Below are 13,722 nucleotides of genomic sequence, written 5' to 3' on the forward strand. Positions count from 1 at the left end.
TTGAGTTGTAATAACGAAATTAAACTATTTATTGTTGATTTATTTTGTTTGTTTTTGATCTTTTTGCTTGTGTATGGAGCGCATATGTTGTTTGCGTGAGAGCCGCGCGCGCTGTATTTTTGTGCGCTGCTGGAGCTACGCGCGTGCACTGCATTTTAACGTGGCTGTCCGCCGTGCCAAATCAGATGATAGACACGCGACAAAGTAATTTTTGGCGCGCCGCGCGTTGGACGGCTGTTGGAAATGCTCTAAGTGTACGTAGGTGTAGAATTATTGCCCCCCCCCCCCCCCCCCCCCCCTTTATTGTGACATTGTGACAACAACGACGTTCGCAACTTCGCATGCCACCCCTGCAACAATTATCAATATCATACGAAGGAAAATTAACACAAATGAAACGGCCTTATTCTGACACGAACAATCCCCCCTACGACTGACTGACGACAACATCATCCCACAATCAACCCCTCCATTTTCCTCAACAAACTCTAACGATTCATACACGCACGCACCAAGCCGTGACGAGTTTACATACCCCTGGCATGGATGCACGCACGGAGCAACCAGCCAGTCGACCCAAGAATTTCATATGTTTGCTATACGTTACGTCGAGAGGGAGTGCGGGTGGTCGCTGGCGGCGCCGGCGCCGCCGCCGTCGCTGAGGTAGGACGAGGCGGTGCTGCTGTCGTCGGCGGGGTCGCGCTCGCGGACCTCCTCGATGCGCGCCAGCGCCTCCTTGATGTCCCAGCGCACGGCGACGTCGGTGTCGCAGCAGCCGAGCCCGACCTTGAGCAGCTTCACCATCTCGCCCTCGGCGCTGCGGGTGTCGCGCATGTCCTTGTCGAACACCTCGCCGGTCCACTCCTCCCGCACCACCGAGTGCACCCAGCCGGCCAGGTCCGTCGTGCCCTCCCGCCCCTTCCGGAGGTAGTTGGTCGGGAACCGGCCGGTCAGCAGCTCCAGCACCAGGATGCCCAGCGTCCACACGTCGCTCTTCTTGCTCGCCCGCCCCGCCGCCGTGCACTCGGGCGCCTTGTACGCCACCATCACCTGCGACGCGTGGCTCGGCGTCACCACGGGCACCAGCGCGTAGTCGCTCAGGATGGGCTCCAGGTCGGCGTTCAGGAGCACGTTGGAGGACTTGAGGTGCCCGTGCGGCACGGTGAGCATTGGCAGCTCCTCGTACAGGTACGCCAGCCCGCGCGCCACCCCCTTGATGATCTTCAGCCGCGCCGGCCAGTCCAGCCGCGGCAGGCTCGACGTCGCTCCTGCATTGCATTGCATGCACTCATCAGACGTCCATCACGTCTCACATCGATCGGCACTCCAGGACGCACATGAAACATGTATGATCAGTTATCATTACCGCCATGGAGGATTTGAGCCAGGCCGCCGTTGACCATGTGCTCCGTGACGAACAGCTTCTCGTCCTTCTTGTAGAGGTAGGCGACGACGGGGAGGAGGTTGGGGTGGACGAGACGGCCGAGGCGTCGCATGTGCTCGTTGAAGTCCGCCCGCCCGGCGCCGTTCATCTCCTTGAACCGCTTCACCACCATGGGCTTCCCGTCAACCAGGGTCGCCTTGTACGACGCGCCGAAGTTGCCGCTGCCGAGCACCTCCGCCGACGCCCGGAGCAGGTCCTCCAGCTCGAACCGCTCCCGGCCCTCCTGGAGGAACACCAGCCCGTCGCGCCGCCCTCCGCGCTTGGACGGCACCGGCGCCACCACGCCGCGCTGCTCCGAGTCAGCCTGCACACGCGCGCACGATCATGTAAGTGTCAGTGCTGCTTCAGTTCAAGAGTTTTAACCCGACCACGAAATGCCTGCTGCTCACCTGTGCGATCTTGATGGACTTGTCGGCGGTAGACTGCATCTTGGCAATGCCGCCTCCATCGCCGGGTGTCTCAGTGGCGTCGGCCGGCTCGTCGTTGTCCTTGCGGCGGGAGACGAGCGCCGTGATTATGCCGATGATGGCGAGGAGGCCGCCGAATGCCACCACCGCGATGGCGATGATCATGAGGACCCTCATGCTGTCTGATGAGTCTGACGAATCTGAAGCGCCGAGAAGCGCCGATGGAGGGCACGCAACGTCGAGCGGCGCGCCGCAGAGGTCCGTGTTGCCTGAGGATTCCAGGGGCAAGTAATTAGGATGAGACTTGAGAGGGTGCATACATCGTAGCAAGATTACAGATAAGCAATTTGGTGTGTTTCTTAGGTTTGTCCTAATGCAAATGTTGCACCAATGTCTACGGGTGTATCTAGGTCTCAGTCGACTCAGACTTAATCAAGTCTCACTCAAGTGATATAACATGTAACAGAGAAAAAAGAAAAAATTGAAAATAAAATTGCATGGATCTCAATGTAAGATCCTACGAATATAGCATTGACTGAGACTTGAATGTCCACACGTATAGAATAGTTTGGTCACATGGCCAAACACTTTTTTGATTATCTGGATAGCCTTATTCTCGGTGTTTCTTTACTCTTTTTAAATTATGTTACCTATATTGTGTTCTCTCATATTTCCTGAACAAGTTTTTCATCCTCATCTCTCCTATATATGACATCATTAGCACCGGTAGAACCATTATTATTCAAAGCAAATAAAGTTTTTTCAAATATCAAAATCAGCAACTGAATCCTGTAGCTAAATATATAGTATGTGATATGGATAATATATGTTATTAAATCTTGATTCAGTTGTGCAGACACCTTAACTCTAACGTTAACTACATTTAATATAAGTATGTTTATCTTTATTTTTTATGAACTGTATTTTCTTAACAATTTTGTTTCTCAACAAAAGAGAAATATGGATTTAACAAATTTATTTGATTTTCAAAGGTTCATATTGTTTTTAGTTGGATTTTTTTACTTGTTCGGGCTCGAGTGCTATCCTAGCAAATTTCCATGTGACGACGCTAAAAATATGTATGATTTATACTAAAATGTTACACTTTATAAACTTGTTTTACCATATTACAATTTAATATGTATGTGTTCTACTATTTAGTTGGCATAGCTAATCACATAACAATGTTGATAGCTATTAATTAAAATGTTTTTTAATAGTTGCAACACGTATTATAAAAAAATTGATCATCTTTGTGCTCAATTTAAACACTATTCTCTAACAACAATTACATCATTTTGTCATTTTGGACACACTGCGACTTAAGAAAACCATGACAAAAAGTTGCTAAAATGTTAAAAGGATTAAAAAAACACATCTCGTTGAATTGATATTTGGAATTTTCCGAATTATAGTGTATATGTATAGTGTCATGTGTTCTTATGTATATTTTAACATTCTTACATATCGTTGTAGAGATTGCTAAAGCATGTGTCTTAATAATGGGTTACGGTGGTTGATGCTAAGTAGGCAAATTTATAGAAATTTCTAGAGGATAAATTAAACAATTTTATGTTTTTTATATCCATTTTTCATGGTGAATTATGTCTTACAAGGAATAGTAGATTCAATAATAAGTTAACATTATTGCTGGTATTAAAACATCATGTCTTATCGTTATCACCAAGAAACACAAAAATGATGTTAATGTAAACTATTTGAATATTTGATATGTTCACCATAATGCGCTTGGTACCATCTGGTGTACGCCAAGTGTTCCTACTTGTTTCTGTCAAATAATAGGTCTTGCAAGAAATTAAACATTAACATCTAGTTAACATATATTTCAGTGTAATTTGTATGATGACCAGCCTAGCTAAACTCGTCAATGCTAATCAGATTGATTTGTACATATCTGATGCACCTTGTAGTTTGTGATGTGGCATCATCCCAATAGAATTAACAAAAAGTTTTATGGTGTTAACAATGCATGTTCCATGAAAGAATCTGTCAAGTAGAATAATCAAAACAAGATAAGAAAACATAAGTAGAATCATATTCACCAAATTCAAAGCTGCATACCTAGTAACAATCGTTACTCCAAACATCTTGGATATGATATTGAAGGAGTGGCCAACCAAGGTTTCCAAATGGATAGGATATGGTATTTATATATGTGAGATATATATCCTAGTACGTATGGATTCAAAAGCTTAAGAAAAGCATCACTCTATGATTGTAAAAGAACAATAGTCGATTCTATTCATATCTGCCTAATTCCTATTACTTTAGCGGGATTGCTCATGACTATGTAATTGCAATAGGCATAGGTATGAGTTGAATCATTGATTGGGTAATTTTAACTTTTTGCTTCACCTCCTCCAGATCACAAATGATATCAAATTAGATTTACGATTCATTTTTTATGTTGGCCAATAAATAATGAGCTACAAAACTATTCATTCTTTTTTTGTGTCACGACATATTACTCCTCGAGAGCACGTTGGATCCCTTTTAAGAGTGACATTGTATGTCCAATATATTGATCAAAAGATGAAGGCTAGAATGAAAATAATAATGTTAAAAGAGAAAATGGAGAACAATCGTCTAGCTACAGTAGGGGCGGATGCAACCAAGAAGGTAATTGGATGTTTTCGGGTGGTTCATACTAAGGATAAGAGCTAGGGCTTGTTGAGGGGTAGTCATGATTTTAGCTTTGCTGACAACAACTTGTAGGGACATTTATTGTGATATTCCTTTCATTGGGTGCGGGCCTTCTATTCCACAAAAACAAAAACGCAGTTTCATTCTTTCATATACTAGGTATTATTTACTTGGAAAAGACAATGTTCCATACTAAATAATATGGGTCCATAACCAAGATTTCCAATGCCTTAGATCTTGTAGCACTTATCAATGAGGCCCTATCGATTACTATTCCACAAAAGGAATCCATTTTCTTTCTGTACTACGAAATCCCCCTGCCCGGATTAAGGAAAATATAATATAATAGGATAAAACAAAATGGGTGACCAAAACAAAGATGATCAACCAAAAGGGATATACGTTGTAAGTTATATATATTGTAGGGAGAGCAATTCAATGTTAAATCATCTCCTTGCCAAGAAGAAGATACAGGTTCGGTTCACATCGCTTGCCTGCTTAATTTAGTAAATTATCACAACTTCCCTCTAGACTTAGCTACCCATTGAAGTCTCACCTATTATTGACATGTTTATTCTAGTACATATAAGGAACTGCTAAGAAAGAAAAGCTAAAAATACCACATATCTTGTTCTAGCAAGATATTGGGTAATTCTTTGTTTTTATTCCGAATCTTTCTATTTTGAACTCAGTTAATGGTGAAATTGACGATATTGATGCTTTTATCACATTACCTTTTATGATACACTTCATAGAGCATACCTTGTGGAATATTATATCTTAAATATTTCCTCTCCCATTATCCACATCCCTTTATTTTTACTTCACATCCTAGAATATCATTATTTCGTAGCTATCTAGCACAACAAACAATACCCCACCACAAGAAGTTTTGAGGGTAGTACAACTAATTTAGTAGATACATTCATCTTCTTAGGGCGTCTATAGTGGAATTAGTCAAATCTGGGTCTTCAAACACCCGTGGACGCGCCCAAGCGAGTCTGTGGGCAGTGACCGGCCAGTCCTCAAATTCCCTCACCTGCATCCCGACACCTCATACTAGAAATCTTAAATCCACACAAAAGCATGCAAAGAAAATAAATCGATGTACTACCGTAGATCAACTACCCTAGTCCTCATCGAAGATATCCACTGTCTCCATACCTGGCTACGGGTACATGTCTGGCAGACGCAGCTCCGGCTCGTCCGCGTCGGCCTCCGCATCCATCTCTACTTCGACCTCGTCAAAGAGTTTGTAGGTCGCCGCCCACTCCTGCCGGATGAACTGCCGGTTGGCCTTCACATAGGCCTTATCCTAGCGTCCAGGATGGCCTGCTGTTCCGCCATTTCGTCTGCTTGGGTGATGGCGAAGGCTGCCTCCGTGTCCTCCATGTTGAAGCCCGGAGCTGGCGCTAGCCCCTGCTCCGGTTGCTCCGCCTCATCCTCCTCCGGATCCGCCACCTCCATCGAAGCCGGTTGATCTTGCTCTCCCTCCTCCTCCTCCGCCTGCTCCTCCTCCTCCATCTCCGGCGAGTCGGGAGGCAGCCCGAGAAGGATGTGGGCGGCGCGCGTGGCGCCTCGCCTAGGTCACCTGCTCGATCTGGTACCGGTGCTATGATGTGAGCATAGCGTACATGGTTATCTTTTGTCGGACCATGAAGAAGCCGAAGGAAGAGCGGCAGAGCGGGAGAGAGGAGATGGATGGGCTTGGTCCGGCGGCGTGGAGATGGGGAAGGTGGATGGGCTAGGGTTGGGGGACGTCGGCCAGCTTAAATAGCCGAATTTGGCCTCGGGCGGCGAGCCGGACCGGCGCCACATGGCGTTCACACCCCCCACCGGAGAAGACGTCTGTTGGACCACCGAGTTTTCGGGCGATTCCGCGGGAGCCCCATCGTCAGTCCGACGTGCCCAAACGCTCCCATATCCGTCCCATATTTCGGCTGGATATAAGGGGTGACGGTCAGCCCGAGCGTTTGAGGCTCATTTGAGGTGCCGTTTAGATCGAATTTTCAGGACCGGTCAGTGACCAAGCCATCCGCCTGGACATTTGAGGTTGCTTTGCGGTGCCCTGACGTCTGAGACTGGTTTAGGGTTCCTCTTACTTCTGCTTGTTCTTGGTTTAGGAAAGGTTAGCGTTGTAGAGCTACGATATAGCCATGTGATTTCTTCTCCGTAAGTCACATCCTAGACACATCAGTGTTGAAGTATGTGACGACTGATGGCACTCCTAACAATTCAGCTTTAGAGCATTGTTAATAGTATAGCGGGCTGCTAGTTATATGCTATTGCCATATCATCTATTGTTAATCTTATAACCGAATAACAGTTAGCTATGAATATATACTACTATAATCCACCTTACACTCTCATAGAGTTTCTAGGAGCACATGTGTGCTGTTTGTTGTTCATCTGTAACCTGCTTCTCTTTTCCCTTCTATTCTCTTTCCTCCACCTCAGCAAAAATATATAAATTCTAGCCCACTTACATCACTCTATTATATTTGCTCTTATATTTTCTTAACATGTTTAATAATAAAACTTTAAACATTAGTAGTATATTGAATTTATTCACAGAAAAAGATAGTATATTGAAAAAGAATTAGTAGAGTACTTGTGTCCCTTCTCCCAGGCACTGTTTGCTTAGCCAGCTAAGCAAGGCATATCCACGTTAATTTATATTAATTTTGAGGGGGTTCATTTTTTTCTTGACCTGGTTCTTTTTTTTTTTGCGAGGATCTTGACCTGGTTCTTGCAGCGAAAGCTACTACCGGCTCTCTACTCCATCAATCTTTAGTTCCCTGGAATTAATAATAACTTGCTGAACTGAGCGCGGCAAATGCCAAAATGAAAAATTAAGTTTGGCTCCGTAACACCCAAACCATCCTATTACGACTACTAACTAATTTTAACGCTACCTCTACCTACAATTAACTGCACTCGAATGAAAATAATTTAAGATTCACACAAAACAATTCCAAGCACAATCGAACGAAAGCCACATGCAGCAAGCTAAGGCCTTGTACAATGGGAGGTGCTTAGAGAGGTGCTTAGAAAAATAAATCGAGTTTTTCAAGCACTGGTGTCTATTTTTATAGAAGAGACGCTTAGTTAAGCGTCTACCCTGTACAAATAAGCACCGGTGCTTAAGGAAAGCCTGGTTTATTTTTTTATAAGCACTTCTCCTAAGCACCTCCCATTGTACATGGCCTAAGTAAACGTACGTGCACGTCGTTGTGCAATGAACGAAGGAACGAACTCACCTTCGAACGAGGCGGCCTTGAACCGCCGGAGGCCTTGCGGGATGGGGCCGGAGAGTCGGTTGTGGGAGACGTCGAAGAGCTGGAGGTCCTTCTGGTCGAAGTCCGGGATGTTGCCCTGGAAGCGGTTCCTGGCGAGCTGCACCACGAGCAGCTTGGGCGAGGTGATGGTGTCCGGGATGGCGCCCGTGAAGGCGTTGTCGGCGAGGAAGAGCTTCCTGAGCCCCATCATGGCTTCGAAGGTGTCGCCGGGGATTTCGCCGCTGAGGCGGTTCCGGGAGAGGTAGAGCATCTTGAGCGCCGGGAGCTCGGTGAGCCCGGGCGGGAACGGGCCGGTGAGGTTGTTGTTGGCGAAGCTGAGCACGCGGAGGGACGTGAGGGCCGCGAGCGGGGCCATGTCGGGGGCGTTGCCCTGGAGGCCGAGGTACTCCAGGCGGATGCCGAGCACCTTGTTGGAGGAGCACTTTACCGCGTACCAGATCGGGTCCTGGCACGGGCCGGTGCTGGCGGAGGAGACCCACTGGTCGAGCGGCGCCGGGGGGCGGTCGCCGGATGGCCCGCGCAGGGTCGCCCGGAGCGCCAGCAGCACGTCGCCCTCGGACGCCGCCGCCGCCGCCGCGACGAGGGCGGCCAGGGCCAGGAGGAGGAGCAGCCCGGCCGCGCCGGCGCCGTCGCCGGCCATGGCGAGCGCGGCGCGCGCGGGTGGCGGAGGATTAATTAATGGGAGGCGTGCGCGCGCGCCGGCGGCTAAAGAAAGGCGGGAGCCTGGAGGTGGTGGGGAGGAGGAGGGACGACGCGACGACGGAGGTGGCGGGGAGAGCTAAGAATAGGCGTGGCGGGCGGCCGGGCGGTGCGTGCCGGGCGCATGCGGAGTGGCCGCGGCTTAGGTTCCGAGGCCGGGGCACAGCCTGGCCTGGCGCGCGCGTGTGAACTCTCTGACATAGGCCCCAACGTCTCCCTTGTTCGTCGTCTTCGTTGGTTCGTCTCGTCATTGTCTGTAAACTACTCCTGCATTCCGGCGAGACGGGTGAACATGCTCGCACGTAACGTGCGTACGGGATGACATGTTTGGCACTGTAATTTCGTAACAAGATGAACATGAGACGCGGCGACAACGAGACCTGATGATCCGATGCAGCCAGCTGCTACTGGCAAGTCCAGGTAGTGGTAGCAGTGTAGCGCCCACGATATTGGCGATGTGAGTATGTTGACCCGTGAGTATATGTATTCCAACAAAGTGTAGCACGACAGGAACGAGGGAGATCTGCAGATGTCGCTGTGGGGATATTCCTCGTGCTAATTAATTAACCCAACTGATGTGATCCCTAAAAGCCGTCCAAACTTGGCACCTTGTTGTGCTACTGCTCTCTCCGTTCTAAAATAAGTTTTATGTTCGTTTAAGTTTCCCTCACAAAAAAGAAAAAAAAACTTCTTTAAGTTTGATCATGTATACAGAAAAACTTACTAACATCTTCAAAATTAAATTTATACAACATGAAAAATATGTTTTACAATGAATCTAGTGAAACCAATTTGGTGTTGTAGATATTGATATATTTTGCAATAAATTTGATCAAACTTAAAGATGCTTGACTTAGGACAAACTTAGCATTTCAAGTATTTTTGAAAGGGGGATATATACTAAAGAAATAGAGTAACATTATAATGTTTATGTGTAATACAAATGATTGTTTTTCCAACTGATCGATAAATCTTCAATAAGAAAGGCACAAATCATTTGGACTTCACGAAAGTTGGCCCCATGATTTTAATGATGGGTACTAAAAATTATGTTAATAAAGGAAAATATGAGAAAACTATATACAAAAGCTAACTACTATTCCTCCGATCCATATAAATTGTCTCAGCCGGGATTAGTAGCTATATAACAAAAGGAACAACATTAAGAAAATAGATTTATTATTTCACATCTAGATATAAAATAGTTACCTCACATCTAACTCTATCACCATAGGATGGAAGGCCTTTAAGATTCGTTCTTTTTTCTCAGCACAGCGCGTTGTTTTTTTCTCACGTTTTTTAGGGGTGTTCTTCCGCAGACTGCGCTTGCACTAGTTTGTTTCACGTATCGATCCATAGGTTTTTATTGAACGCTTTTTTGCACATCGTTTTGGGGTCTGTGGTCGATTTTGCACGTATGTGTAGCTGCATGCATGGGTTGTAGCTCGTGCAAACACACCCTGCATCACATTATTAGTTGCATTTTTTTCCTTATTTGTTATCTTACCGCAAGAGGTGAAAAATGAAAAAAATGGACAAGCCACACGTATTTTTTGTTTGTTTTTGTTCGTTAATTTTTTTTGGATCAAACATGTATGTATCGTGCAAAATTGTTTTGTTCACATGCATGTACCTTGGGTCGTGCTGGTGTTTGCGTTGTCGAGCCGGTTTTTCGTGTCGCACTGGTGGCCGTTTTTCTCATCATCTTCCATGTTTGCTTACGTGTGAGTATATGATCCTCTGTTTCACATATGTTGTGTCACATCGGGGTGAGATTTAGCAACATCTTATCTAAATTTTCAAATGTACAATCTTTTGTTGCTGAAATTTTCGGGCAGCGTTTTGATCCGCGTCACATTGTCGACCCATTTCGTGATTTATGTCTGTTGTTGGCCGGCTATGTGACGTCCCGCACATTGGGGGCGTTTTGCGGAACGCATTTGTTGTCGGGTTGTGTCAATTTTCACTTTGTGCGGGCAGCAGCTTTTCTCACTCTACGTTGTGGGTGCGGGTTCAATTTTTGTATAGAATAACATGACACTTTGCTCTCACTCTCTTTCTTCCGTTGAGCTAATGTTCAGTTTTTTTATTTTTGCTTTTTTTATTTTTCTATTTCTTCTTTTCTTTTTAGTATTGTGTAGTTGTCCGAGTTACAAATCCTCCCTTGACTCGCATTTAGGCCCATAAATTGTTTCATTCCAGTTGCAAACCCATCCTTGACTCGCAACTAGGCATGCAATTTGTGTTTCCCGATAAAAAGTCCACGTTTAACTCGCAATTAGGCTCGTAGTTTATAGTTGTCCCAAGTGCAAGTACCTTGGGTCGTGTTGGTGTTTGCGTTGTAGAGCCAGTTTTTCGTGTCGCACTGGTGGCCATTTTTCTCATTGTCTTTCATGTTTGCGTAAGTGTGAGTATATGATCCTCTGTTTCACATAGATTGTGACACATCGAGATGAGATTTAGCAATGACTTATCTAAATTTTCAAATGTACAATCTTTTGTTGCTGAAATTTCTATGCAGAGTTTTGATCCGTGTCACATTGTCGACCCGTTTCACGATTTCCTCCCATTGTTGGCCGGCTATGTGACGTAGCGCACTGGGGCGTTTCGCGCCTTGCATTTGTTGCCAGAATTGTGTCATTTTTCACTTCGTGTGGGCAGCAACTTTTCTCACTTTATGTTGTTGGTGCCGGCAGAATTGTGTCACTCATTGCTCTCACTCTCTTTCTTCCGCTTAGCTACTGTTTAGTTTTTTATTTTTCTATTTCCTCTTAGTTTTGTGTAGTTGTTCGAGTTACAAATTCACCCTTGACTCGCATTTAGGCCCATAATTATTTTCATTCTAGTTGCAAAACTCATTCTTGGCTCGCAACTAGGAATGCAATTTGCTTTTCATCCCGATCACAAGTCCATGCTCAACTCGCAACTGGGCTCATAGTTTGTAGTTGTCCCAGTTGCAAGTACTCCCTCCGTTTTTATTTAGTCCGCATATTAGCTTTGGTCAAAGTCAAGCTTTGTAAGTTTTGACTAAGTTTATAAACAAAAATATTAATATATACAATAAAAAATCAATATCACTAGATTCATTATTGAATGTACTTTCACATCATATAGATTTGTTATGGTAAATGTTTATATATTTTTCTATAAACTTGGTCAAACTTTGCAAAGTTTGACTTCGGTCAAACCTAATATGCAGACTAAATAAAAACAGAGGGAGTATGTCCTTGACTCGCACCTTGTATCATAGTTTTATGTACTTGTCCCAGTTGCAAGTCCATCCTCGTCTTGCATCTCATATCGTAGTCTTGCGTAGCTGTCCCAGTTGTAAGTACACCCTCGAATCGCAGCTGGGCCTGTAGTTTATTTCATCCCAGTTGCAAACCCACCCTTGACTCGCAACTCGGCATGTGTTTTGCTTTTATTCCGGTTGCAGCTCCACCCTTGACTCGCAACTGATCCCGTAGTTTGTTTTATCCTAGTTGCAACTCGACTCTTGACTCGTAAATGGGCTCATAGTCCGAAGTTACCCTTGTTGCAAGTCCATCATCCATTCCTAATTGGGCTCGTAGTTGTCCGAGTTGCAATTCTATCCACGGCTCACAACTGGAGCTTGGGTTTTAATTGTTTTTCAGCCTAGTTCCAAGTCCACCCTTATAGTTTGTTTCATCCCAGTTGCAAGTCAATACTTGACTCGCAACTAGACTCGTAGTTTCATATAGTTGTCTCGGTTGCAAGTCCACCCTCATGACTCACAACTCGTCTCGCAGTTTTTTGTAGTTGTCCAAGTTGCAAGTCGAGTCCGCCCTCGACTCACAACTCGTATCATACTTTTGTGTAGTTGTCCTAGTTGAAAGTACACCCTTGACTCGCAACAAGGCCCATAGTTTGTTTCATCCCACTTTCTAGTTCACCCTTGACTCACAACTTGGCAATGTTTAGTTTTTCATCCTGGTTGCGGGTCCACCCTTGACTCGCAACTGGGCTCGTAGTTTGTTTCATCCCAATTGCCAGTCGACCCTTTACTCACAACTAGGCTCATTGTTTCGTAGTTGTCTTAATTGCAAAGTCCATCCTCAACTGGCTACTGGAATCATGGTTAGTTGTTTTCCTAGTTGTAAGTCCATCATCAACTCGCAACTAGGCCCATAGTTTGTTGTTGTCCCAGTTCCAAGTCCACACTCGACTCGCAACTGGGATGTGTTTTGTTTTTCATTTCTTTTGCAAGTCCACCCTCAACTCACAACTCATATCATTGTTTCATATAGTTGTCTCAGTTACAAGTCGACCTTGACTCGCAACCAAGCCCCTAGTTTATTTTATCCTAGTTGCGAGCCCACCGTTCGCAACTGGGGCCAGTGTTTTGTCTTTCATCCCAGTTACAAGTCCACCATTGAATCACAACTGGAACTGTAATTTGTTTCATCCTAGTTGCAAGTTGACCCTTGACTCGCAACTAGGCTCATAGTTTCCTAGTTGTCTCGGTTGCAAGTCCACCTTTGACTCACAATTAGGCTAATAGTTCTCCTAGTTGCAAGCCCACCCTCAACTCGCAATTAGGCATGTGTTTTTGTTTTTCATCCTAGTTGCAAGTACACGCTTGAAACGCAACTGGGACCGTAGTTTGTTTCATCCCAGTTGCAAAGTGGACCCTTGATAAGTCAACACTTGACTCGCAACTGGCCTCATAGTTTGTAGCTGTCCCAGTTGTAAGTTCATCCTCAACTCGCAACTCACCTCGTAGTTCTCCTAGTTGCAAGCCCACCCTTTGACTCACAACTAGGCTTGTGCTTTGTTTTTCGACACGCAACTTGCCCCGACCCCTAGTTCCATGTCCAACCCCAACATGTAAACTCACTTGACCCAGTTGCATGTCCAAGCTAAACATGCAACTCATGCCCGACATAGTTGCATGTCCATTCTCGGCACGCAACTCGTCCCCAACCAAGTAGCCCTATATAGTTGTATATTTGTTTTTGCAAATACATGTCCTTTTTTGTAATACACACTCTATGTTTTTCTGTATACGCGTGGAACATTTTTTAACACACACTAAACATTTAAAAAAATACATGATGAATATATTTTTTTCAAATACAGGCCCAAGCATTTTCTAGATTCCTACTGATCACTTTTTTGAATGGTATGAAACTTTTTTTTAAAAATATGCGAACATTTTATTTACAATGCATAATTTTTTCCTAGAAAA

The 13,722-nt window shown here is 45.1% G+C and overlaps 1 protein-coding gene across 1 annotated transcript; it reads right to left on the reverse strand.

Moving 5' to 3' along the window:
- Positions 1–336: 336 nt before the first annotated feature.
- LOC123154734 (pollen receptor-like kinase 4) lies at positions 337–8,481 on the reverse strand. Its single transcript, XM_044573380.1, has 4 exons — positions 7,776–8,481; positions 1,834–2,120; positions 1,367–1,748; positions 337–1,268 (listed from the first exon to the last, which is right to left on the reverse strand). The coding sequence occupies exons 1-4, from the start codon at positions 8,452–8,454 to the stop codon at positions 604–606; spliced, it is 2,013 nt and encodes a 670-aa protein (XP_044429315.1). The 5' UTR covers positions 8,455–8,481; the 3' UTR covers positions 337–603.
- Between the last annotated feature and the right edge of the window lie 5,241 nt (positions 8,482–13,722).

Source organism: Triticum aestivum, chromosome 7A, assembly GCF_018294505.1.
Source record: "Triticum aestivum cultivar Chinese Spring chromosome 7A, IWGSC CS RefSeq v2.1, whole genome shotgun sequence".
Taxonomy (NCBI): Eukaryota; Viridiplantae; Streptophyta; class Magnoliopsida; order Poales; family Poaceae; genus Triticum; species Triticum aestivum.

Bases quoted from the DNA above. Each gene is read 5' to 3' on its own strand.
- LOC123154734 (XM_044573380.1), bottom strand. From the start codon at position 8,454: ATGGCCGGCGACGGCGCCGGCGCGGCCGGGCTGCTCCTCCTCCTGGCC. The intron at 2,121-7,775 runs GTGAGTTCGTTC...TGGAATCCTCAG, and splicing joins CAAGGCCGCCTCGTTCGAAG to GCAACACGGACCTCTGCGGC. The intron at 1,749-1,833 runs GTGAGCAGCAGG...GCGCGTGTGCAG, and splicing joins AGTCCATCAAGATCGCACAG to GCTGACTCGGAGCAGCGCGG.